The sequence below is a fragment of the Dromaius novaehollandiae genome, chromosome 7 (assembly GCF_036370855.1).
Source record: "Dromaius novaehollandiae isolate bDroNov1 chromosome 7, bDroNov1.hap1, whole genome shotgun sequence".
NCBI lineage: Eukaryota > Metazoa > Chordata > Aves > Casuariiformes > Dromaiidae > Dromaius > Dromaius novaehollandiae.
In genome coordinates this window covers 46,092,374-46,120,030 of record NC_088104.1, presented here as the reverse complement: position 1 = coordinate 46,120,030, position 27,657 = coordinate 46,092,374, and the positions used below count along the sequence as shown (strand labels likewise).

At 42.4% G+C, this 27,657-nt stretch overlaps 1 protein-coding gene across 1 annotated transcript in view; it reads right to left on the bottom strand.

The window, feature by feature from the left end:
* TRPM8 (transient receptor potential cation channel subfamily M member 8) overlaps positions 1–27,657 on the bottom strand; it is a 54,478-nt gene that overhangs the window by 12,603 nt on the left and 14,218 nt on the right. Inside the window, exons 7-20 of the mRNA XM_064515463.1 lie at positions 27,564–27,631; positions 24,440–24,637; positions 22,606–22,712; positions 21,161–21,296; positions 19,830–20,120; positions 18,695–18,790; positions 17,639–17,768; positions 14,510–14,655; positions 13,685–13,797; positions 12,579–12,795; positions 8,383–8,474; positions 7,229–7,370; positions 5,380–5,551; positions 4,693–4,870 (exon numbers count right to left, since the gene is read on the bottom strand). Coding sequence (XP_064371533.1) covers positions 4,693–4,870; positions 5,380–5,551; positions 7,229–7,370; positions 8,383–8,474; positions 12,579–12,795; positions 13,685–13,797; positions 14,510–14,655; positions 17,639–17,768; positions 18,695–18,790; positions 19,830–20,120; positions 21,161–21,296; positions 22,606–22,712; positions 24,440–24,637; positions 27,564–27,631 — 2,086 coding nt within the window. The remainder of the gene's footprint in view (positions 1–4,692; positions 4,871–5,379; positions 5,552–7,228; positions 7,371–8,382; positions 8,475–12,578; positions 12,796–13,684; positions 13,798–14,509; positions 14,656–17,638; positions 17,769–18,694; positions 18,791–19,829; positions 20,121–21,160; positions 21,297–22,605; positions 22,713–24,439; positions 24,638–27,563; positions 27,632–27,657) is intronic.

The window sequence follows — 27,657 nt, the reverse complement described above, 5'->3', positions numbered from 1 at the left end:
TCGTCCTTTCTAGAGAGAAGCCTGCAGATGGAAGGAATTAAGACAGTAGAAAAAACCCTTGAAGTTACAAATAAACTGAAAAATAGGACTAGGGAGAAAATAGCCCACATAGTTTCACTACCTTAATTCTAGGCAATTTTCTTCCAGCATAGACGCATGAGAGCAGGATGCTTCTTTGCAGAATACTGCATCTCGTTAATTCACCAGATAAGTTACTAAAAATAGACCATTTAGAAAGAATGGAAAGCTCCTGAGATTTTTAGCAGAGGTATTGAGAGCTCCAGTCATGCATCAAATCTACTGTACTAAACACTGTATGAACTCAGCAAAGCAACAGCCACTAGAGCAAACAGCTTGCAGACTGCCTGACCTTTCACCGTTGTCATTAAAGGGCAGATGGATATTTTCAAAATGTCCACACTGAGATCCTGGTGGGATCCTTTCAGGAGACAAGCCAACACCTTCACCTATAAGTATTCTGTTGGAAGTTATCTATCGTTTTAGAACACAAATGCAATCCTTAATTTCAGAAGTATGTGAAGTATGTAAAATGTAAACTAATATTCACCCTTTTTCAGTTGATGCATGCTGGATGCAAAGAAGAGGTAAGATTCTCTGCTGTAATTACCACGTATTAATTTCAACAACATAGATTGATTGGACTGACATCTAATAGTCACCAGCATCATTGAAGACGAGCAAATACTATGCACACATTGGTCTTAGGAGAAGCCATTGCAGACGCGCACATTTCTAAATACGTCAAGAAGAAAACATCTCAGGTTGCTGTTTGCTCACAGGCCTTCTTGAGTTCAGTACAATTCAACACTGCTGCTTCATTAAGTTGTTCAGTCTATTGTCAAAATGCACTACGCAAAGCTCTGAAAGTGTCATTAGAGAATTCATGCCAGGTCCTTCCACAAAATAAGCTGAACTGGCAAAAAGTAGGTTTTTACTGGCATAACTGTATGAACCAGAACTTTTACCACTAGGTGCTGTTAAAATAAGCGAATGTTCCAACAAATATCAAAATCTTCCAGGGTAGACCTGGCTTGCTGCTACATTTTCCTTTATTAATGTGAATTGCTTTCACCCTTTCTAGGGAGCATAAGCACTGTCTTCTGTTCCAAGGTCCTGTGCAGGTTAAGAAAACACAGGTATAATAGATACGTTCCAACAGTCTTCCCTGACATTCGTTTTAACCACTTTGCCAAAACTTACATTTCTGACTGGCTATGGAGTCCAGGTCAGCATGGGAGGAAACATTCATAGCAAAAGGGAGAGCTGATCCCAGAGCTGAGGGGTTCTCAAATCATCACACTAATGAATCTGATCTCAGACTAGCCAGGAAACACTACACTGGCATTCGGAAGGGAGATCTTCCTCAGGCAAGCCAAAATTCCTCAGTGGCTCCTACAAATACACCTGTTGCCAAAGCAAATTCTTGCCAAGCCTGTCACAGCCAGGGTACCATCAAAACACAAAGAGAATTGTAGCAGACCTCAAGAAATCTGTTTTACTGACTGAGAAACTCAGAAGCCTCCTCCCTGCCACTTCCCATCTCCCATTCCACCTCAGAGTCGCACCAAGCATATACTAACCTAGACACATCACAGCATAGCAAGGACCACAGCCTTACTCTGCTGAACCACCTGCCCCAAGTCAGATGTGAAGGACTTTCCTTATTTACCTCACCTCCGTGTAAAAGCCTACAGTATAAACACCAAGGATTTGTGGAAGCAGCTCAGGAAACGTTTCCCTGAGGACCAGCTCTGGTTTGGTGTTGCTGGTCCCAATACAGTCCACACATTAGGTGATGTACACAACCACCACCATTTTTATTTCACAAACCAATACTCAAAGGATATGCGATAAGGTCAGCAGCTACCAGCAGCACATTTCGGATATCTTGACTCATCTGCATGGGCTGCCTAACAGTTCACAAGATGCCAGAATCTGTCTCCTGACTGGCAGATAAATTACCACATAAAAACAGAGGTGATGGCATTTTTCAAGACAAAGTCCTTTTATGTGTCCTGAGGAGATGCGGCCCACTGCCTGTGGTATAAGTCAGAACAATAAATAGCAAGTTCAACAGAGCAGTAACAAACCAAAGCCTCAATACCCATGATGACCAAGCAGCAGTGCTGGTTAATAACACTATAATGTCATAAAAAGACTGCGGTAATAACTCCATTCAGTCCAACAGCAAGGTCAGTTGTGCAGAAACTCCTGCTTAATAAAGCACTGACCCAGACATCACCCCCTGTGTGAACCACAGGGGTTTGGATGAAGCCCAGCAGAGATATGGAGAGCACCTCCAAGCACTGAAACTGAACCACAATCATGCACAACTTTGCCAAGAGGATGGAGGCTTCTTACTTGCTGTGTGCATTCTTCCTAAAGTAACTAGCACCTTTTAAAGTGTTTTGTAGGCATTTACATGACAACAGCGTAGAAATACTCCCAGGTGCTTGAGCATACATGTGTTCTTAGACTGAGGCAATACAAAGTATGTTCTTTGACTTGATGGGTAAAGCAAATTTGTTTTACTTTGCCTTGCAAGCACATGGTTGGTGACCTTCCGGGATTACTGCTCCTGGGCCTGGAATTAGCAGCCAACATCATATAGCTAAACATTCATCATCTATGGCTGTGTTTATAAGCAGATGGTTTGCACATGTCTACTTTCCATTTCTTTTGCAGCCAGAGAGCGTGTTGAACTGCATATTGGAGCATGGCTGATCCAAGCATTTTCTTCAAAGTGGAAGGAGGGAAAAACCTCTCTTTGGCCGGCCTGATCCAAAGGCTATAAATGAGCCTGATGCTGCAGAATGAACAAACCTTTCAAGTCTCACACTCACTGCATAAATGTATTCCAGTGGTCACTGTGCTGCATCAGAAAGTATTCCACTCCATAACAACTCCATCAGTAAGATAAAACCAGAAAAGGACTATAAAAAATGCATGGGAATAAATAAATAACAGGAAAGTCAATCTGGCTAAGAAAAAATGAAATCAGTTGATGGGAGAATGCCAAAAAAGCAGAAAGCAGGGAGAAAATCTGGCAACCAAAGGATGTAACACTGGGGTGGAGCACAGTGAAGACAGCCTAGGAGAGCTAACTAAACTACTGCTCACATCTGAGCCGGAGAGTGTGTTCTACTAAGCCCTCACCCGACCTGTAAGGCACCTTGAGGGCTGTTTGCTGCACTGGTTAGAAGACAAGGGAAGCTGCGAGTTGCAAGCATTTCAAGTTCACAGATTTCATCTCTATCACTCTAGAAGATTCCTTCTCATGTCAGTCAGTTTTCCATCCTAGAAAGGTTTGAACTGGTTCATTACCGTCCTCAGACTCCGTGACCACGGAGCCAGCCCAGGTCAAAAAGCACATGTCTAAAAAATGTCCACAGAGAGACAGCTATTAGACAGTTGTGCACTTTTAAAGCTAAGTGTATTACTTTGACTTGTGGGCAAGGGTTACATAAAACAACCAGCTCCAGTACTATTTCATAATACTTGCTTGTAAGAAATAAATCCTCAGTGTCAATCTGACACCTTAAACGTAAAACACCTTTTACTCCAGCAAGTCCCTCCAGGTCCCCTAATACTAGGGAAGAACTTGAAGATGTCACAGTGTATCACTAACATACAAAGCATTGATTTCCAAAGAGCAGCACCAGTAAAGACAAGGACACCTGTGACACTGGAAAAGGAATAATCCCTCCTGCTAGATCTGTTGTGTTCATCAGTACAAGCAGAGCAAGAAGCAGCTGTATTCACTTGTCATCTGATCTCATGGTAAGATCCTATGGGGCAGTACCTATGGTTAAGAAAACCTCCCGGCCCCAGGAGCAGGTAAAGGCATGAGGAAGAAGGATTTCCCCAAACACTGTTCTTGATGTTGCATGAGCCCTTGCAACATAAGGCCACAGACCTGTTGGTGTAATTAATATTTCTAACAACTCTGTCTTAGCAGGGTCCAGCCGACAGCTTTTCCCTGAAGCTACCCCAGGCAAGAGTTCTGAAAGGTACATTTTGTGATCACAGCTTTTTCACTCTCCAGGCATCAGAGGTTTTTCATGCATTATATTGTTCATATTTGTACAACTGTAGTGCTTCAGGTGGTCACAGCCAACAGGTGTTTAATTGTTTACAATTTTAAAAATAATTAAGCCTGTAAAATATCTTATCAGGTAAACTGGAATGGAACATGGCTTCAAACCCATAGCTCACGGGAAATTCAATTTTTCCTGTCATAAAACCAAAATCTTAGAAATCTGCTTTTCTTCTCCAACCCAAAGGCTCCAGGCTTACCATGCAAGGATGACCAAACCTTGTGAGGCAAACCTCATTTATTTCAATGCCCTCTGATAACAGTGTGCAAAGGTTGCTTATAGAAGTAGCAAAAGGACAGGCAGCAATACATCCTCAGGATACTCTACTAGTTTTGATCAGATTGCTATGAGAAATACTGAATAATCTTGCCTTTGTTCACCTTCCCACACCAGCCTTAACTTCAGAGGTCTCTTTTGAGCTGGGAGCCCTGTCCAGCCTACTCAGAGCAAATCCTCTGCAAAGTACACGGGAAGAGTCTAAGGACTAGTTTCCTACAGGTTTCCAGGACGCAGTTTCCTTCCTCAGATATTTATACAGACACCACAAGCAGATGACTGCTCCTTTACTACTTACCCAAACATGGCCACCAGCAGGTTCACAAGGAGGATGTTAGTTGAGAGCATGTAAATGCACACAAGGGGAATGGTAATCCACTCTGGGAAACGAGGTTGATTGTTGGCATCCAGCTCCACACACAAGGGTTTGGACTCATTCCCAGAAAAGGTGCAGCGGTCAAAGTTGTATGTGGTACCTCAGAGAGAGACAGAGATGAGGATAGCAAACTATCAGCCCTCCCCTGTTTTTCTGCCTCAGGTATGAAAACCAAACACAACACGTGTTGTCTCCTCCTTCCACTCCTCCCCATCAGACATAAAACCTTGCCTTGTTGCTACTTGGAGGGAAGGGGTCAAAAAGGTTGAAGCAGACAGAGCAGATTAGGACAGATGCTGCGACTCAAATACAGAGAGCTATTTCAGCTGTGAGAAGGGAGAAGGCGGCTGGCTGCAAGGAGCATCTAGAGGGACAAGTTGCAACAAAAGAGGGCTCAACAGTAAGGAACTGTATCAGATGTACAGGGGAACCGATTTCTCTTCACAGGCCCCATTTCAAAGGCCTTAGCCTGGGTCACCATTCAGCTACTGACCCCACAAACACCACAGCTGAGAAAATCCCTGTCCCATGCATACACAGAACTGCATAACCATTGCAAGGACAGACCCTTCCACCCGCCCAGGAGAGCTTCCCAGATAAGACAGGTACCATCAACATCATCAGGGTACTGGCCAAACATAGCCAGGTATGGCTCGTAGATGACGGATCGAAATATCCACTCCCAGCGGTGCTCATTCTTTCTCAGGATGCCTTGCCTGGCCACACCAAAGGCCACCATCCACACAGCAAAGAGGAAGAGGAAGAAGAAGACATCTATCATCTGGGAAAGGACAACAAGCAAATACATCAGTGTACCATGCGCCTGTTGCAAACCCTGCAACAGGCCTCCCTAACTTTACATGAGGGTGGAAAACAAATATGCAAAACACAGCAACATTTTAGTGAAAGTTTTCAGATAACTGCTCTATTGACTTACGGTCACCAACACACACACACCACTGACCATTCTCCCTCATGGAATTTCAAAAATGTTTAAGCTATCATAAGAATAGGGCACATTTCAGAATATAGGATATCCCACTGGTGGACAGACAGACTCCACCCACATAAGCCAGATCTACATGAAAGACTATACGGAGTCTATAGACTAATTAGTCTGTATCTATAGACTAATATAACAACTATGGCTGCAGACCTGGCAGTTGAGTGTCAAGGGAAAGCAGCTGCCCCTTCTGAAAATATCGTCCTGAATGGCTTAAAACCAGCACCAATATTCCAAACACTCTGGGTAAGGGTTTCATGAATTTCCAGCTCTTAACAATGTAAGGGTAACCAAAGACTGGTCATATCCTAGCTGGACCTTTTCAGTTGCAGATCCACCTCCACCGAGCTCTGTCCTCCCACCAACCACAATCAGCTTTATTATTAGACCTACCCAGCCCCTGGTCCCTTATGAAGTAGGCCAAACAAGAGAAAGATGTACAGCAACGTTCTGTATTGCTGCTTCCTCATCATAAGGGACTCTAGGACCACATAATTTCTAGATTTCTACTTTGCAGCAGTGGTACAAGGCAAAACAAAAGCTTTCTGGGTAAGCTGCAGTCCATGCTAGTATACTCCCACTGTCACCACACACCTATTTTTTAAATTCCCTGTGTGCCAATCCTTTGCTATGGTACAGTGTGCCCAAGACAACCCAGCCACTGCAGAAACGGGGAGGAGCAGAAAGCAAGAAAGGGAGATCTTTTCTCAAAGACATCTAACAATACTCACTTCACCTGCTCTCTCAGTGTCATTCCCCAAATGCTCCCTCTGTTCAGTACACTTCAAATCTCTTTTCTTTGGAGTATATGCGTGTGTGCGTGCAGAGGCATTACCGGACTGAAGACTGGACTGAAGATCAGCCCCAGCTCCCTGAACAGACCCCCACACCCACACATAGGGCAACCTGCATCTTGCCACACCTTGTCTTGTATTATCTCTAACTCCAGATTCTTCCCAGTCCTTTCGAAGTCTGCTAAGAAACATTCGACCACACCATGAAGGATAGAATCAGCCAGGTTACTCCACACAGGGGTTCCTCGCCACCAGCTTCTCTAGTTCTTTGCGTGGTGGATGTGATAAAACACAAAAATCCTTCTCTCCTATACCATTTGTTGTTGTCATGTTCAGGGAACGTTCATGTGAGTAACAAATAAGTGACTGAATATACCACTTTTTGAGAGACCTAAGACAAAAGCTACTAGGAAGCAAATTTCTTTCCTGTTCTTCAGCTTGATCTTCATTCAGAGTGAAAAGCAACCCTATGCATAGGGAAAGGAAAAGGCTGTGCTCTTAATTAGGTCCTATTTAAATCTTAATTAATCCTGTTTAGCGGATTTAAGAGAAGGAGAAAACTTGCTGCCATCATCAGTACAGTGGTGAATTTCACTCTGGAGGAAAAACAAGGCATCACATCATTTATTTAGACTCTCTTGAATGGCTGCCAGAGTCTTACCATCCTCTGCAGCATAATAATTTTGGGTCCTAGGTTCCTGCTAACTGTGAAAATATGGATCAGCCTCAGAGTAAAAACTATGTAGTCCAAACAGAAAATGACTCTCCCAGAATACCAGGAACTTTCATTGGATGAATGAAGCCTGGCGGAGAGAAAAAAAAGAAAATGAAGAAAAGTGCTGGACAAAGCATGCAGAAGACAGGAGAGGAAAAAAAGAAAAAAAGAAAGACTGAAACAGTCCATGCGGAGTAGCAAGTGATTACCTGTGAAAAAGGGCACAGACACTCAGGGCCCCATCCCCTCACCCTCCCACTCCCATCTGATGACATGTGGTAAAACTGGTTAATCTGCAGTTTGTTTACACATGTCCTATCTTAGCTAAATCATTGCTTTGTCTCCCCTCCCCTTCTCAAACTATTAACGGCAAGGAAATCTTGTACCTTTAGCTACTCCCCGAGCCCTCCAAAAACATCACAGTGCAATGACCACTCTGCTGCACCACGGCAACAGGAACTAAGTTACAGCTGACTCAACGATTATACTGTAAAATGTATTTTCATAATTTCTTTGTCATTGTTAACTCAACATTCACATAAACCAGCCTATATGAGTTAATGAGATTCTGTTAAAATATCAGAGGTGGAATTACAGTCTCCTTAAATACAAACACACAAAAGCTGAAAGATAGCATCCATACTAAACAGTCAATGATAGGAGACAGGGGAAACCCCACAGAGAACTTTTGACTCAGACATTATCCATCTTGCCATCCCCTGCAACTTTGTCTGATGTACTCTCTATAGCCAGTTTTGAAGGGAATGTCATGAAATCTAATACCATTTCAATCATCTCTTTGCTAAAATGCTCATGCAAAGCTAAGTATTAAGAAGGGCTGTTCTGCTGGCCCAAGAAGATCCGAATTTAAGCACGCTTCCTCTGAGTCCAGAGATGGACTCAACTTCCATTAACCCAACAAAAAAACATTTTTTGTTAAGATTTAGAGCCAAGGCTTGGTAGTCTTTGTGGCCTTCATAATTTTCTCCCCAAGTTTAATAAATACATTGTTTATTTCCCAAAATCTAGCTAGAGGTTGTAGTCAAAACATGGAAAGGAAAGACAGACATACCATAGCCACAAGAAGAGATACTACTCACCTGAATACAATCCCTGCTATGAAGTAAAAGATTGCTAGCGTATCCATAACATTCCACAGATCTGAGAAATACTTACTGCCATTCATGTACCACTGGAAAGGAAAAAGAGTAGAAAGTAACCACCACACAGCACTGGCCACGGACTTGGGAAGCTCATCCATGAGTACTTCCTCCCTCCCATGTCTCCCACTGGAGCTCCTCATGGGTAAATATTCCACCCACTGCAATAGCTAGGATTGCCTCCTTGCCCAATTACCTTTTTGACATATACAATGGGTATACCAGAGTTCAGACTGCTTGTAACTTCCCCCCAAACAGGATTTTTAATATACCCAGCAATCCCAGAAATTACTGCCAACATATTTTCTACTGCTAACTTCTAATAAGACTATGGGTGAAGATTTCCTGTGTTTAGAGTTCCTTAACAATTTTTCTCACGCAGTCCAGATGTCCTAGACTAATGCTCTTGCACTGGGACCAATTAAGCACATTGGTGGCATCAATATGCAGGCACAGTGGGGTTTATTGTGCCCAAAGGACACAACTCAATGATATGAAAGCTTGTGCTCTGGGTGAGATGAGAGACACACCTGAAAAACTGAGAATACTATGCACAGAGATCACATGCTGCCAGGGGACTTCAGGGTAGATCGCAGTATGCTCCAGCAGAACCACTGACAAATGGGTCAAGAGAATCTTGCTTTGACCTACTAAGAGAGGATGAAACACTGTGGGGTCACTGCTTTAGGGAAGTTGGACTATTCTAGCCTGCGTTTCTTCGCAGAGCTCATTCAGTAATCCGTCCATGGCTTCCTGCACATGCCTTTGGTCAAAGATGCAGATTTCATTTATATTTTGAATTACCTGCCTCTCCTTTTCTGAATTGCAAAGCTGGTAAGAACATCTGCCATTCCCCAAGCTGAACTACACCCTGGGTCCAAAGCGTGTACAAGAACCAACTTCTAGATCCAGGTCAGAAGTGACTCATTATGAAAAGCAGCTTAACCGGAAAAAAAGTCTCCACCAACCACAGGGAAACAGAGTCCTTGATGGTAAGAAATTCCACTGCAAAACCTCTGCTGAATGTCAACCGCTTACGTTAACCCCACAACTTTATTCATGTTTGGAATGGCTTGACTCCTGTAAATAGCAAGATCAGCCCCAAACTATTACTTCACATTCGGTTGCTGAAAATAATTTCATGCATTGACAGATAATTGGAGGTGCAGCAAGCCTTTAAAATGCTACAGCCTACCTCGCCTGCAACTTCCTAATTCCTGAAAGAAGACAAACTGCTTATGTAGCAGAATGCTGGCACCTAGTGGCTGAAGATACTAATTTGGGCTTTTCTCTGCATTACAGGGCTTTAAGTTGCTATGCACAGGTGTGTGGGGGCTTTTTGTTACGTTCTCTTTTTTAAACTTTCATTAAAATAACCCAAGCTCTAATAATTCTGAATCAGTAAAGTGCAGATCAGTGAATCTCTCTAATTAACTGAGAGATCCAAGAAATGTAATTTTGTTCTCAATACTTAAGGGAAACAGATGGACACAATGGCAAGGGAGTTCCTCTAAATGCAAAAGAATAGCAGACTAGGCACTCTACTCATTCCAGTTGCACCGTAGTTGCAGTTTCTTCACATAATGGGATATATTACTGAAGATTGACAGGTCAGAATTTGGCAGCTGCTATGGTGTCAAGCTCAAGACATTACCTGACACTTTTGTACTATTTCAGCATCTTGGGACCCACACATACCTCTCTTACTATTTAATCTGCCAAAGGTTGAGCACTGAGTGGGGAAAGCATGTCTGACACCCACATCGACATCAGGTTATGCCTCTCTAGCAGCTCCCTAAATTAAACAAGTTATCTTGCTTTCAGTAAGGTGAAACAGCTAGAAGTGACACTGAAAGGGTGTTTTATGCAAACAGCTGGAAACATAGGGTCCAAACATCTCTCACAAAGCAATAAGCATAACATTGAACTACAATTGTATTAAATGGAGCAGGCTTGCACCTGATGCCTCTGGGGGCAGCAATGGAAAATAAATGGGTTTTGGTCTAGTGCAGGAGCAGAGAGAAAATGGATGCAAATATATGTAAATAATTGAGATTTGCAGTGCAATTCAGTCCCTTCAACATCAAGCAGTTCCCACTGTTAGGAGTTAGCCTGCATGTAGGTGCTGTCCATATTCCTTCTCTATTTAAGAAAACAGGGTTCTTCCCACTCACCTGGCTGGAGGCTACATCCATGTGGGCTAAGAAGACAGCAGGAAAAAAAGGCATCTCCAATTTCACTATTACTATGACAGAGCTGAAAACGGGCACCAGTGACTTGGGGCTCAGATACAGATTGAGCCAACATGTCAAAATGATGGATTCCCCCCGCACTGCTTGGTGAAACAACCTGCTTTAAATCTGTAGCAATTTTTAGCAGCTTTCACCTCCACAGAACACACATCACTTTCTAACCAGAGTTCTGACTTCTCCCCAAAACCAATTATGTGACTCCAGCAATTACAGTGGGACTCCAGGCAACCTTACTCTTATTTTCATTTGATGCAAAAACAAAATATGAAACATCCCTCTTTCTGTAAACATTAAGGGCACAGGTGCTATTTTGACTGTAGAGTTACACCAAGGCACTCTCAAATCCATCTCAGACAAAGCCAGAGAGGAAGTTTCCTGAGAAGCTTAGAGGAGTGAGGCTCTTCTCTGCCTTTGGCTTCTTAGCAAATTATTTCTGAAGTCAGGGCACTGGCTAAAGATAAGCCATAATTCGATTTCTTCAGTAAACTCTCTATTTTAGCTGACTCCACTCCCACAATCAAATTGGTACAGTCTGGCCACTAGTTATTAGTGGGATTACTGGTATCTGAAGCTGTTCTACCTGCTCAGGGTAGTAACAAATAGTGACATGGCAGGAAAAAAAGGTTTCTATCTCTAAGCCTTTCCCCAGGGTTTTAGCTGGGTACACACAGGAAGTGCAAGGACAGGTCCAGAGACACCAGAACCTAAATCAGCAGAAACAAACACTTCATTAGTGTTTTCATTGCAATGGAGTCTTTTACTTTTCCCCCATTTTTCTTAGCAAGTAAAGTTGCCTTAAACGGGGTACCACATTGACTATTAAAATTTTTAAAAGATCACGTAGCAAGTTAAGCATAGTAACATTAAGACTCAGCAATGTCTTTTAAGCTCATGTAAGAAATTCTGTGGCAGGGTGTCCTGACATTCAAGCTCATGTAAGAAATTTTGTAGCAGGGTGTCCTGATCCAGCAGATCACCCAGAAAAACTCATTTTGGAGACATATGCTTTACAGGATGATCAGAAAGGAGGACTGCACTGAAACTGCACACCCGTTTCTTTTCCAGTTTCCCCAGTCTCTCTTCTACACTTAACTCACCACCATTCTGAATGCTGACTAGTAGAGAGAGGCTTGCCTGAAAGCCAGTATCTTCACAGACAGCACAAAGCAATGCTGAGAAAGAATAAGCACTCATATGGCTTATTTCTACTCTAGGAAATATTTCCTTTTTAGCAGATTATCAGGCCTCCTTCAATAAGGTGGTCCCCTAACACATGAAGGGAGAAGCATATCAATTAGGAGGATGCAGATTGGCTATAAAGGCAGTCTAGCACACTGTTCCCATAACACCAGTACAAGTGGTGTAAGTGGTGTAAGCAGTCCGAAGCTGGTCCTTGGGACTACATGAAAGTAGCCAAAACTCTTATTTTTGATTAGAAGATTATTAGAAATTCTTAATGATATGTGGCGAGAAAATAATGCTGACACTGGCTCATCAGTCCAAAAAGCAGGCATGTGAGGAAGGAGCAGGAACCATCCAACCTGGAAGTATGCATCTAGATACAGCTTCTGTTAAATTTAACCTCTGAGCCAAACAGTCCTGAGAAATATCCCTAGTAGCATCAGCTTATCCACACAGCCTCAAAAAATCAATGCACATTCCTCTTGGCCCACAGACACTGCAGCTATTGTAGCATAGGTAGGAATTAAATATTAGGAAAAAAACACTGTTCCTTGAGTTGCTCAAATATATCTCACAGGAGGCAGCTCCCCTGTAACTTAGAAGCAGCCTGTACTGCCCTATGCAACTACAGGGGGAAGGGGAGAAGCCAAGGCTTTTCTAGCATCTAGCATTAAACATTTTTGGTCTGCAAGCGCTGCCTACTTGTCTCACTTCATCACAAAGCAGGATGAAGACCAGCACATAAAGGATTATCTCCAGGACGGTAGGCTCCTTCTGGAAATCCATGAGCAAGACGTAGGCGAAGAGCAGCAGGAAAACAATGTAGAAGATAACATTCCAGGAGAAGACCACAAACGGGGAGGTGAAGAAAGACACATAATACAACAAGAGTTTCTTACTCTTCTCCACAGGCTTTTTCCTGGAGAATTAAAGGTAGGAGAAGATCTCAAAACATAGCTTTTATGCCTGGAAACATTTGTGCTCTTTGTCAAAGTGAAAATTAGAAGGATGCAAAGTCTAGCACAGAATATTAAAGGCTGTCAACACACATGCAGGCAGGGCAGCCATTCTGCACCCACTGACTTCAGGCACACAAGTAAAGTGGCACATCTTAACTTCAGATCACAAATAGAAAGTAATCTGTCAAAAGCCCATTCAGCCACTAAATACTTTCATTTGAGCCCTCACCTAATTATTAGTAGCATTCAGAAAGCATTTGTTAGTAGAAATGGCACAGAACTAAAGACAAACCACAAGAAAGCTGTCTCTGGTCCACTTATGCCCATTCCTTAGCTATAGTAGCCTTTCTTTGCTCTTGACAGCATGGTCACATAAGAGAACCTGCAAGCAGCAAAAGGTGAGTCTAACTTCAAATCAGGCCATGCCAACTCCCAGCTCTGCTGTAAACTTCCCTGTCTGTTCTCTGTGGACAAGTCAATTAACCTGCAACTCTGTCATTTTTCCATTCATAGATCAGGCATGATAATCTCCTGCTTAGGTGAGCTGATCAGGATAAATGCATTGCATGACTCAGCTGCTAACATAAAGCAAAATACATATAAACACTTAAAATGGAGTGATTTGAGTGACAGAACACTGGAACAGGTTGCCCAGAAAAGCTGTGGCGCCTCCATCCTTGGAGATACTTAACACCCAACTAGACATGATCGTGGGCAACTTGCTGACCCTGCTTAGAGCAGGAGTTGAACTAGATGACCTCCAGAGGTCCCCTCCAACTTTAATTGTTCTATGATTCTAAGACTGTATTGACTTGCTTTATTTCTGCTAATGAGAACCCAGTTCATTACCTGAATGAGATGAAACCACAGCCAATTAAAGGGAAAAAGAACAGACACAATATAATTTTCCAGTTCTTGGTATCTCTTGAAATTTCTCCATACCACTGCTTGGAAAGGAAATTCTGCAGGGAAGAAGAAAATATCCTAGTTTCTAACACCAACAAAATAACCTAGGAATACTATCAGAGGACATCTGATTTAGAGAAAAGCCTGGAGATTTAAAACAAAGCAATAACTAGGATTACACCAGTTCAACAATACAGAAAGCTTTCTGCATCAGTAATAGCATGCTGGTTGCTTAATCCAGCTATCCTCTCTACAGCATCAGTTCAAAGCAAAGTTGAGCAGGACTTGACCAGATTTATACAGCACTTTTACACCACGTAGTAAATCCACACTGTGTGCGCATCGGAACTGTGCCAATGGAGAAGTCAGTTCTGGCAGTCTCTATCATCCAGCTGGTTATGATTTACAGCTCTAAATCAAACCTTCCCCTCTTGACTTAGCATTTGTGGACAAATCAGCCACTTCCTATTGCAGCAAGAAGAGCCAGGCACCTTATCCCCAGCCAGCCACAATCGGTGCTGTCTGGGACACAATTCATAGCGCTGCAAACATTTGTTCTTTAAGGATACTGCAAGACATAGCATCTTCACCCCCTTGCAAAGCTCAATGCTCATACTCTGGGAGGACAGTGTCCAAGCCGTGGCCTTTCACAAACTGTTCACATGGATGAAGCATTTTTACAACAAGAATATTTGCTTAATTTTCTTTAGAATGACCCGGATCATAAAAGTTACGGAAACCCATGTGCCGCCTTTTCACTGATATTACCTGCACCCCTGGCTGTGCAATGAACTGCTGGTCTTTAGCTTCCACTGCTAGTTTCAGGCAGTTGCTCCCTCCCCAGGCTTCACAGGAATAGGTCAGCAGCTGCTCAGCAAGATCTTCATCACTGCTGTAGCATTCGGTGAACAGCTCTGGAGGAAAGAAGCAGTCCCACAAGGGGAGAAAGCAACTCTATCAAATCTGCCCTTGTCCGCATTCAACCACTGCTGCACAGCGCAAAAGGCAGGAATTCCCCAGCCCAGTGCTCCAGCACTAACATTCATTCATCTGATACCTGCTGCATATTTCTACTACATTTTCCAACACAATCACTCACACAGGAGCTCCAAGTTCAGACTCAGTTTTCCACTAACCTGGATGCATTTGTCTTCAGTGACTTCAAAAATACAATACTTTATATATATATATATGTACTTATATATATATACACACACACACACACACACACACACACACACACACAAGCTCTTTCCACACTTTCACCACTGTAAAGCATCATGCACTTTGCTTACAACTCCAACTGCACATATGAAGTTTTCATACAGAATTCATGTCTGGATGGAAAACTGTAATATTAAATAAGATTACATAGAAACATAGCATTGAGTTGAGTTCTGCACTAAAAATTGAGTAAAAATGTGAGGTTCTGTAACTCATATGACTGCATATATCTGCTTGATTCATTTTATTTTCATTCATTTAGCACTGATCTGACAGTTATAGTCAGTCTCAACAGTCCCATATTACCAGCAGAGTTAAACTAGAAGAGGAGAATCTGAGGCTTTCAGGCTGGGAAAGGCATTGCAAACATAGCTATTTCAAAAAGGCTATGAGGTTCTTATTCTATATACAGAATTTTTCTACTAGCAATGCATGTGGAGTGGAAAAAACAAGTTTGACTTGCAGGGAAAATCTGTAGGGAAGGCAACAATCAAAAAAGAAAACAAGTTTCAGACCTGTGACCCAGGTGCATTGCTTTGAATGTTACCAATATAAAACTAGGATGAAATCTCAGACCAGTTTCATTACACAGGCATTCAACTGCAATACTTGCTAAAGAGTTATTTCTGTCTCCATTTCTTCACATTCCCCACTTGCAGGTAGTTCTGCTGGTGTATCTGAGACAGGGTGCAACATGCCACTGCCCTGAAGAGTGATCAGAGTTTTTAGAAAACAAATCCACCTTCACTAAAAATTCTCCTCTCAAGCAGCTTATTTCCCCAGGCACTTCACAAACAGCTGTGCTACCATAACTGCAAGGAAGTACATGTCCGGCAATACCTTCAGCTGGTATTGCCAGGTACACTACAATATGCAGATAAATTTTGATGAATTTCCCCACAGAATCCAGTGGCACCTGTTCACTTCGTAATATCTTGCTAAATAATTAGGCCTAAGGAATGTACATATCTTTAAGAAAAAAAGTATATTTAAACAGTTTTCACCCCGTGAAGTATCAGATACTTTCTGATAACAAGCAACAGATTTGCAGTGTAGCCTTTTAGAGAGCCAGCTCCCACAGCCAGCCCCGCTACTTAGGGCAGTGATAGAGCTTTGTAATCATTCTGATATACACACAAACAAAATTAAGGCTAGAAGTTCAACAGGTCAATTTAGACTCCATTAGCCCCAGAATAGGAGCAAACATGATCTGCTTTTAGCAGCAATAAAACAATATCCATGCCTAGAGATTTTCAAGATTCAGCTAAATAAAGCCATCGCTGAACTGATTTAGCCCTGACGATAGCCCCACCTCAAGCAGAAGGCTGGCCTCCAGGGGCCCTTTCAACCAACATTTTTATGAAGTTTCCCTAGTCAGCCTGCAGGGCTATTACAACTTTACAGTCGCCTAATCTGACTTACAGTGATGACAGCAAAATACCCGGGAAGCAAATGCAGTTCTGGATTCTCTGTTTTCCACCTGCAGATCAGGCAAGAGAACAAGGCCATAACCTGCAATAAAGCTGCAGAGGCAGCAAGGTATTGTATTTCCCTCCCAGTTCAGGAACAAAGCTCAAGCGTTGAGCTGCACCACAGATGAGCCTGAATTTCCAAAACTGTGGGTGCTACAAAGTAATCCCTGTTCCAGTATCTACTGACTGTGTTGGCTTTTGTTTGCATGTTTCTGAAAGCTAACTAGGCACTGAGGAAATACCACCAGTGTTCCAAAAATGGAAGTCCTTAAAAAAAAAAAAAAAAAATTGCATCTGTCTCCTCTGTCACCAATTACTTTGTTAAGTAAGAAACTGGTGGTTACTCCAGCCCATGAGCTGCTGGGCTCATGATTCTGAATTACTGACAATCTTTGCAATAGGAGAAACTCGAGGTCATACAAAGGAAGAAAAATATTCAAGCTAGATTTCCTTCTCAATAATGACATGGTATTGCTTGTCTTCTTGGAATAAGGAAGACATTATTTTTGTAGTTCAGAACTTAGGAATTCACTCCACTTTTATATCCAATTTTTTCTCACTCCCTAAAGGTACTTGCACATATCTGAAGGGCGGCTCCTCCCAACCTGACTACAGCTAGCACTCATGCAGAAAGCTTCTCTTATTCTGTATTCACCTCCCTATTTCTGGGAACCTCTCTTCCTTAGCCTTACCATTAGAACTATGTAGCTTTTTTCTCAAGAAAGGATAAATTCTCCACAAAATGAACACATTAGGAGGCACGCTGTTCAGGCAGGGCCATACAGCCTCAACTGGGAACAGGTGCTTTGGAAGAGATTTCCAAGTAATAAAAATACATTTTGACATTAAAGGGAAGTGTTTAATGTTGGATAGCTACAGTTTGTTTGTTTGTTTTTTTAAATAAAGCTTTCCTTCTACTTCCTTTTGAGATGTCATTTTTCTTCTCTGCAAATCAGGCCTTAATTTCTGAGGAGCATTTCAGGCAAATCCAATGAATTACCTTGCCTTGCATTTTGCTGAACAAAACCAGCAGGATTACCAGTTTGCTTTATGTGCACAGAACAAAAGCATCACCATGCCATCATTGCTATATGTCATATCTGGAGATCACTAAAACATAAAACATCCCAAGAAATAGAACAATTTCCTGACCTCTAACCCCTCCCATTCAACTTCCAAAGGACTTGAAAAAGGCACTTACCTACTGCTCTTGTCTCATACTCATTAGCAAGTTCCTCAGACTCACCAGCAGCATTTATATCATTCTTCACCTTGGCCAGGCTTTTCAGGAGCTTACTAGCCCCAAGAGCTGCCAAAGTGCAGCCTCTGGTCTGTGAAAAAGAGAGTTAAGTCATGCAAGCATGCTCTCTGCAAAGGAATTTGTTACATTTTTAAAAAATTATGCCCCTTTTGCGTAGCTGTTCAGTGTGTGTGTTCTCAGTCGAGATCAGCAAATGAAGATCCAGCCTCACAAAACTATCCGACTCACAGTAACTATCATTGTGCTGGTTTAATAGCAACTTTGTGACCAGTCTGAAAGGTTCACATTTAATGGTTAGGTATCAGCTTTGCATTTCTGCCTGGAGATTCACAAAACAAGGCCTTCTCTCCTGTGAGGTACACCATCTTTTTCACCATGCACCAGCCTGGAACCAGTTGGATCTACCTTGAGCTGCCCAGACTGTGCTAGTACATTCTGTGCAACACATGCACATGTGCAGGGAGGAGGCACTCTGTTTCAGAGGTGCAGAACAACATGAATGGGAGCATCCATTAGCTTTGCTTGCATTACTCTAACATTTGTGGCCTGTGAATCACCCTCAGCTTTCTGAAACGCTCAGGTCCAGAATGGAGAGATTTTTGTTGACGTATTTCATACAATTATCACGAAATATACAGTCTAACCAGAATTAGAAGTGGATTTAAACCCAGTACCCAGGATCAGAACACATCCAAATTGTGGAATGGGAGGAAACTAAGCATTCAAGCTTGAACACAGATGTGGAATGTACAACTGTATGTAATTAAATGCTAGCTTGGCCTGCTGACTCACACCTGACATTAGGAAAGGCAACTATGAAATCCACACCCAAACACAATATCGGTAATATTAAACCTACTTAAAGAGCCACCTAGCAGTTACCTACTGTGGTTTTGTGTTTGAAGATGGATCCAGAGCCTTCAAAGGTCTATAAACCAGGGACAAGAAATCCCACTGTGCTGTTTGTAAAGGAGACCAAAGAAAAATTCAACTTACTTGCTCCCAGATGACTTTGGACAATTCTTTCTTGTTCTGAAGAACTGACCAAATAAACAGAGCTTGCAATGGATGCCTTGTGATAGGACATTCATCCTGAAAGAAAAAAGCAACAACTGCTCAGACTTAAGCTCAGTAAACTGCTTCCAGATGGAACAAATCCTTAGCTTGACACTTTCCTCCTTGATATTTTCTTCCATTTACAGACAGCCCACTGATCCCCTCTCTTGGCTATCTGGTACTTGTGTCTCACCAACTTAAGTTATAGCAGCCTTGCATTTTCCTATTTTGCGTAGGAGAATCAGCCCCCGTTTTTTCCTAAAGTGGGCACCACAGGAAATTCAGTACAAAAATCACATTCTGCTTTACCCTGTATAGTTTAGATGGTCTGGTTCACAGCTCGGCTTTGTGTTTAGACACCATGGATGAATAATCCCTAAAAGGAATCCTAACTTTACACCAATAGACCTTTTTGTTTAAGTTTTTGTGAAGTTCTAGGTCTTGCTTAAAAACCGAGAGGAAGTTTTATATCACCACCTTCCATTCGAGCAGGAAAGCTTTCAGGTAGCACAAGCTTTGGTGGAAGTTCTCAAAGTGAACTAGAAGTTTCAAACCAACTTCTCTGAATTTCGCATGTGTTGCATCTCTTAAGTCTACAACTGTTCTCAGAAGGATCTACCATACTGAAGTAACTACCGAGTCTGGTTCTACCTGACAATGAAATAAAGCCCAGAAGGTGTCTGACACCCTTGCATCTAGGAAGGTTTACTTTAATCCTGCCATTTAAAAGTATTAAATATGGACCAAGATACCACAGTCCAAATTCCACATGCCCATTTGGTACCTCTGTACTGGACTCTGAACTCACATTGGTGTAAGTTACAAACATAACTAGAGCACGCTTTTTGATTGCTCTGATAAAGAAATCTTTTAACTCAATACCCAAATAAGCTCACCCATCCCTCTTGTAGTTAAACAACCCTGTCCTAACAGGCATTCGTAAAATAAGGCAGTAGCTAAATTTAAAACAAGACTTAGATTGTTAAAGTAAATCCTGCTATTCCAGAAACAAAACAAAATTTTTGTCTTTTCCTTCCAGGGGACTTGCAATGGAATCAACTTGTTCATCACTTACTGAGAGCTGTATCCCCGTCTCATCCTTGCTGTTCTTATCATCTCTTTTGAGACCTCTTCGGAAGTCTTCAACCATCTTCCACACGAATGTGAGGAGAGCATCATTATAGGAATTCTTTGCAATCTGCAGGTTCTTAAACACCAGGCTGCTGAAGTTGTTGGTGTACAGCTCTGTAAGGACCTCTGTGGTAAGGAACTTCCTTAAGTTCAAGCCATTTTCCAAGAAGAGACGAACAAATTTGGGCCTGTCTTTCACCAGGGCTGTGAACATGACATCCTGAAGGTCAGCTGACTGGAAAGAAATGGGAGGACGAATATTAGGGAGCATGCAAGATGTGAGCAGATAGGGAAACTATTCATTTGTACTCTGGGAGGGTCCTATCTCAGTCTAATCCAGCCCTACAGCTTCAGGCTTCTCAAATAAGAAACTCTGGCTGAAGCAACAGTTCAGCTTCTTTCTTCCTTGCCCACACTGTCTGCAACATCAGACGCTGCTCTTCAAATCTATACACACAGTCTCCAAGGATGCCAGACCTGCTCCCTAGAATGCATCGAGCAGGTTCAAAGTTTTGGAATAGTGGGAATGTACAATAGAAATTTTACACATTATATGGCAATTTTCCTCAGTGTTCATCATATTTGGCTGAGAATTTCTATACTGAAGAGATTGACTTTCAAAATATTACCTTCTGCTCATATCCAGTTTAACAGTAAATTTTACCCTTGCTATTGCTAATGAGAAGAAAACAACACTTGTTGCCCTAATATTGTTTGTGGGGTATTTTTTGTGGACTATTTTTATACCACTGAAAAGATCAGGATTGGTGCCCTTTGAATAAAACATTTGCTATTTTTCTAGCAAACAGATGCTGGACTAAATAGGCAGTACAGAATTCATAACTATTTATGGCTCATCACCCCCGAAAATTGCCCAGGGGAAGTCTGGTGGGACTGATCTAGGTGAGCAGGCACTCCATGCCCTTTCCAGTTTTGGGCTCTGCTCAGACATCACCCCATAGCATTAAATGAGATTGGCTAGTGATCACTTAACTAAGGGGCTGGCACATGCGGCTACTTGCCACGTTTTCCTTTATGCCGCTACACGCTCAGAATCGTGCTTTTCCCCATGCAGTTGCCTTTGCGGGATGGCCTAGGTTCTGGCATGGGCAGATAACCCTTGCAATTGGTTACATCCGATCAAGGAGAAAAGGATGCAGTTACTTATCCTGATGATGACTGCGATGCTGAGGTAGGGGCTGCTATTACAATGCCTTTCTCTTCCGACCTCTCCCCTGACCCATGATGCTGTGCTCTGACAGAAGCAGTGTGTACCTCCCAGTTTCGGTCATTGGTGAAGATCTCATCACTGGCCAGGTCCAACTGGTTCCACTCCAGCAGCAGCTTCAGCTGCCCATTCCAGTTATCTCTGTCATGTTCATTGGTGCTGAAAGCTGCAGGAAGAAGAATCCTCTAGGTAAAAGATCAAAGACAGAAGAGCTTCTTGGCATACTTATTCATCCCTGCTCTTCACTTTCTTTCCAACCATGCAACAAGACCACTATCTAGCCTCTTTCCCCAGATTCGCACACACCCTCATAACCAGATTTTGGAGAATGTTGGAGGCTTAGAAATGCATCTACAGCCCATGTGTGCACATGACACCTTCACCTTCATCCAACATACAAACAGTCTCTGGTGCTCTGTGAGAAGAAACACAGGTAACAAAACTCTTGGGATCTCAGGCCAGTTGCCCTTAAATTGGCATGACCAAGCTGCTCTGAACTCCCCACCAACAAAAACAGCATAGCCTTTTCTCTGGACTCCTCAGGGTCCTGTATCTACTACCCAAAGGAAATTCTGCAGGATCCTCCACGAGGTCTGACAAAAGAAATGTCACAGGGAGCGGTAATGTTCAGGGGCTTTCTTCATGCACAGACAGGAAAGTGAGATCAGTCCTGCAACCTCTGTGGAGAACCAGTTCTGCTCTGCTGGAAGAGTGGAGAGCCCAGGCTCTTAAGTGATGTGCTGCAGCAAGTCACCGGCGTCTGCAAAAGTTAGGAAGTAGCCCTGCACATCCACTGTTAATTAACTGGCTAAGGGCTACTCTCAAAAATGTTATATACTATCCTAGGATCCCCAAAGCCCTGCTGAATGCCTTGCTAATTATTTGGATTGAACTTCCATCTCACACACACTAACAGATCCCATAACGTTGCTGTAGGCTGTCCACATGACTGCAGATGAAGCCAAGCTCCACACTGCGGCAACAGCTTACCTCTAGAGAGATGGCACTGCTTTGGGAAAGGCTGACCTAGAAAGTTAAGGTTCCCACAGTGGATATAAACTGTTGTTTTTTTTTTTTTTTCCCTTTGGTTTCTCTCCCCATGCACACTCTTTCACATCATCAATAATAGTTTTAACAGGACATTTTGCAGGAGAAAAGGAAACAAGCACAAGTCAAACTAAGTGTTACACAGCTACAAAAAACAAGTGGTTTCTAGGCCAGTCAGGATTAAGCTTGTTGCATATAGATGCAGCAGCTAACAGCCTACATGCATGTTCTCTTTGCTGCTCTCTTTCAGGGGCAGTTATTTCAAGTTTCTGAAAACGCTGCTAGTTCCTGCAAAAGTACTAATGTGTTCTAGGTTCACAACACAGCTCACCTTGTGGTTTGAGAAGCCAGAATGCATTTGTCTAAAGCTGAACCCACTATTCAAAAATGCAGGCTAACCTATTTTTTCCATATAATTAAAAAAATCGAACAGAAAGACAATTACTTGCCTTTGTACAGAGCAAAAGAAATGGCATTGCTCACAATTTCATCACCAGCTTCTTCTATTTTGATAACTGTGAGTAAATGAGGGTTCTCAAGGACTTCTTTGATCTACAAAAAGGAAAAGTTAGATTTTTAAAGAGACTAGGCTAATTATCAGTTCATCTCCTGAAGTGTCTTTAGAGGAAACTTCCCATCACATTGTAGCAAAGCCGTTTTTCATCAGGTCTCTATTTCCCATGCAGTTAGAACTTAAGTCCAGGCAGAAGTAGATAATGAAATTTATTTTGAAATCGAAGTACAAAATTAATTATCCTCTGAGCATACAGCAAATAACTGATTTCTCCCTATGCAGAACATTATAACAAACAAGATATAATCTCAGAAATTAGGAACTACCAATAAGGAAAAGACAGATTGTGATGGTGTGAGTTCCAACAAATGTCCAGCAGTTTATTGGAGGACAATTTCCACCTCCTCGTGCTCCATCAGAAAGAAATGATTTCTCACTAGACATGTCTCTCTTTCTTTCTTGCAAATATAAAATATTCTAGCTACACTTAGCTGTAGAATGAGGTTAGCTCCAAAGCAGCTCACAGCAGAAGCAGTGAAGAGTGTGGTCAGCTGACCAAACCAACCAGGAAAAGCTGCCTCCAGCAACTTCACGCTCCTCAGTGCTGATCTCTTTCTGGAAATCACAGGCTCATGGTCTGCTCACAGGGCAGTTCTTCCTCTTCAGCTTTGGATGCCACAACCCCAAGCTCAAAAGGCAGCTTTGTACTCAGTTTCTACAAGCCTCTCTCTGCGGACAACCACGCCCTACTCCTGTTCTGTCTCCTCTAAACTTGTTACAGAGTCACAGAATCACTGAGGTTGGAAGGGACCTCTGGAGATGGTCCCTGCTCAAAGCAGGGTCAAGCTGGAGCAGGCTGCACAGGGGGAACTTGCAGGATGCCCCATGGACTCCGCATGCCAAGCTCTGACAAAAGATTTTAACTCAGGCCTTATTAAAAACAATAATCCCTTAAAATTCAACAGCAGGAGATTTGTTAGGTTCATATTAAAGGAAATACACGTTAAAGTTTTGGGGCCCTCCATGGAGCCAGTAAACAACCTGCAACAGTACATTCATTAAAAATAGTTGAAGGGACCTTAAGCATACAGGAAGTAACATAACATTTTCCATCCTCTCTTAGGAACTTCAGCAAAGGTTCTAATATGCAATTGCTCCCCAGCACAGTGAGTGTGGGTAGGAGATAATTGACCAAGGAAAGAAAACAGAACCAGACCCCAGGATAGAGCATTGGGCAGTTAATTGAGAAAGTCAATTAGCTCAAGTTAATGGATTGTTCACTGAGCTGAAGTGCTGCTAGGAACAAAACTTCTGAAAAATAACTGAGCGTTAAGATTTTCTTGAGTTTAGTTTTTTCTGCCCCTATTAAGGGGAGCAGAAATGTATCTGAAAACAGGTCCATCCAAAGGTCAGGTAACCAGAGAGTCAGAACAGTTTCCTGAGACTGGCCCAAGCAACCCAAGACAGCACATGCTCTCCTCAGCTCTCTAGTTTCCCCAGTCTCTGAAAAACCCTCTCATAATACATAATTACACATGTGATCACAACAGGGACTAAATCCGGGGTGCTCTGCCCCATGTCAATCCTGTCAAGCCACACCTCATGGGTATCTTGTGACAAGGAGTTCTGCTAATACCTATCAGGGTACTAGCAGATGATAACACTCATGAATTTGAAATCACAGGGTGCTGACCCCTTTTTTTCTCCCCCGCTACCCCTCACCAACTTTCAGCCTTGCCAGCTCTCTGCAGTAGCACACACTTACCCATCTGATCCAACTTTCAGTCTCCTCTTCTGAGAGCCTTGAAATGGTGCGAGGCAGAAACCTGAGCAAGCTCTCCTTGACACATGAAGAAGCAAGAGTGCCTTCTGCCTCCATCAAGCTAGCTATAACATCAGCGATCCGGCCAGAGCCTTCTACCACAACACAGGGAATTTTACTCTTGATGGCCACGTTGATAGACTAGGGAAACAAAGAGGGACAGATGATCACTTGAACCATGACTGTTTTTTTGAGGCTACTATTCAGTAAGAAAGCCTTCAAGTTTCAGATTTGACTTAGGTTGAGTGAAACAGAAATCCATGGTCCAGAACAGTATTTTCATTAATTCCAGTCGATACTTTACCAATGCTAACTCTTTAAAAACAGCATCTATCAAATGACGCAGGGCTGTAAAGAGCCCCACAGATGCTAAGGGACCGATATCACAATCTGCCAAATGTTAGAGCTGATCAGAAGAACAGGAAAACTGCCAAGTGGAAGAGGCATTCAGGACACATTGCAACACTGCCCATCTACAACCACTTCTATGGCAGGCATTGCTTAAGAGGCAAGGGCTCCTGCTTTATTTGTTGGCGATACAAGCAGCAGTCTCTCACACAGAGATCATTTCCTTAACATCACGAGAATACTGGACTCTTAATATCGTCAAAAATCTTCAAGTAGCTACTTAGATGATTTCTCATATAACACCATACACTGCTTACATAACCATCAGAAAAGAAAGAAAGAAAGAAAAAGTGCTGAAATAATAACAGAAGAAACATTAACCTGTATGCTACAAACACCACAAGGGGAGACATTTATTTCCTTTGCCTCATTACTATCAAGAACACCGTCACTGAAATATAAGCTGCCCACCAGCAAACTGGACAAAAAGAATGAATGCAAGTGATGATCAACCACAGGAAATACAGAACATCTATCAGCTGTCTAGAGAGATTCAGAGGCAGTTTCACAAAAAAAAAGTTTAACTTGGAGCTGTCAAATTACAAACACATATTGCACCTTCCAATTGGACAACAGATATATGAAACGAGAAATACGTTTTTTCTTGACAACTGAATCAAAGTGGTTTTCTTAAGAGAGGCCCAGCTACAGCGCATGTTGTACATCTCAGGGGTTTTAAAACAGAAACATGAAACAGTTTCACTTCTCCTCTGCTAAAGCTGATTCCTGCTGTCAAACATCAGGCACAAAAGCATAGAAAGAGAGAGTCTTTCCTGGCTGACACTGCTAGGACTACGGCATGGCAAGGAAAAACACCTGCAGCATGGCATTTACTGCGTTGCTTTGGACTGATCAGAGATTCAGCCCAGTTCTGGAGAAGATGGCTTCACCTCTAAGCGATCAGGAAGCCAGATACCGATATCTGAGTGTACCAGTAGCATTGATAAGTAACCAAGAGACTGGCATGAAGCCTTAGTTGAACTATCATCTGGTCACTTTTCAGAGTAACTTATTGATGGGAATTTATGCATTCGATCTGATGCAGGTTTTATTCATTTTGATTAGATAACTAACGTATCTGTGTTATGTATCATTTGCCAATAATGGCTTTGAGGGCTCTCCATAGCATACATGCAACTCATAAGGCTGCCTGACTGACTATGCTGCACGGCATACAGAAAAAAACATCCTTTAGTGATGGCTAAATCCTCTCAAATGCTGGCAATTTGGAACCAAAAGGAAGCTGACATATTCAACATGTCATTTGTAGCAAAGCATCACTCTAAACTCTGAATAGATGCTTTCCATTAACCTCTGATTAGCATACTTAACTCAGGATCTGTATTCATCCATGATCTACCTGTGGGCAAAGCTAAAACCGAGCACGTGAATGGAACTGGAAAACCTGGGAAACCCACAGAGAGGCTGAGGTCATGATCTGATATTTCACTGAGTAGTTTAGACTAATTGATTAATGCTAGCACTGAAGCAATAACAGGGACTGTACTTAGAATTCACACTGTTTGTCATCCTGACAGGCAAACCAATTTCATTAGCGTCAATATTAAAAGCATAGGTCTGGTCAGAACGATTAGTATCAAGACCACCTCTTCAAAAGAGGTAATTATTAAAAATCATTCTGCTTCAATTTCACTAACTCATAAATGTTGACACGCTCTCTTCATCGATTCCTATTCTCTTGCAAAACCCAGGCCCTTTTCCCAGTGCCTCCTCAAGGTCCTTCAGTCCAGACTATATCAGCTTCTCTTGTCATTGCTGGTCAGATCTGTCTCCTCCTCACCCACTGTTGCTGTTCCTTCCCAACAGAGCCAGACTTCAGATTCCCTCACTTTGAAGCCCCTGGCCCCAGGCCCCCTTTGCTCCATCAGTCCCACCTTCCTTGCTCAGGCCACCCGTCTGCACTCTTGCTAGGATGGAGGAGGAAGTAACAATGCTGCTTTTTAACCCACATCCAGACCTAGAAGTTGCCCCTTTTCCCCCTTCCAGCATCACTTAGACATCCTGTTTCAGGAAACTTCGGTATCTGCCTCCTCCATTCTGTTCATCGTCTTCATGCCTGTGTCCTTCCCACCTAGGCTCAGAAGGGTCAGCATAAAGACAGCCTTCTTGCCTTGTTCAGCTGGTGTAGCCCACAGCTCTCAGCAGCAGCAATAACAGGTAGGTTCAAGTGAGCTCTAATTGGAATATTTCCAGCATCAGCTTATTTTCCCAGAATACTTACTATAAGCAAACACTTATCTCTACTGAGCACGTCCAAGCCAGGTTTTTCCAAACCAAAACTTACACAAAAGCATCAAGAGCTACATGGCTGACAAAGACTCTCCTGACTGCTGCTCATAAAACCCAGAAATAAAACATTTTTATGCTGAATTTTTTTATGAAAGAAATGAACTGTCCCAGACAAAAGTTTTCCAGGAGTTTCAGCCTGAGGCAGAAATTTTGCACGGAAAACTTGAACTGAAACAAATTTGGTAAGCTTAAATGCAATTGCAAACAGTGTCTATCTATAGCAAGGGCCAGGCAAGCTTCAGTGAATAGTAGGACTGGCCACTTTATCATGTTGCTTGTGGAGTAATTTATCTTAAACGTTAAAACAAAGTCTCTACTCTTCTGGAAATAAATGAAGAAATAAACTTACTTTCAAAGTTTCTTTCCCTCCGCCTTGGGCAAAACATACAATTGGAATCTTCCCACCATAATTAGATTCTGTGAAACATGCCAAAACAAAAAGG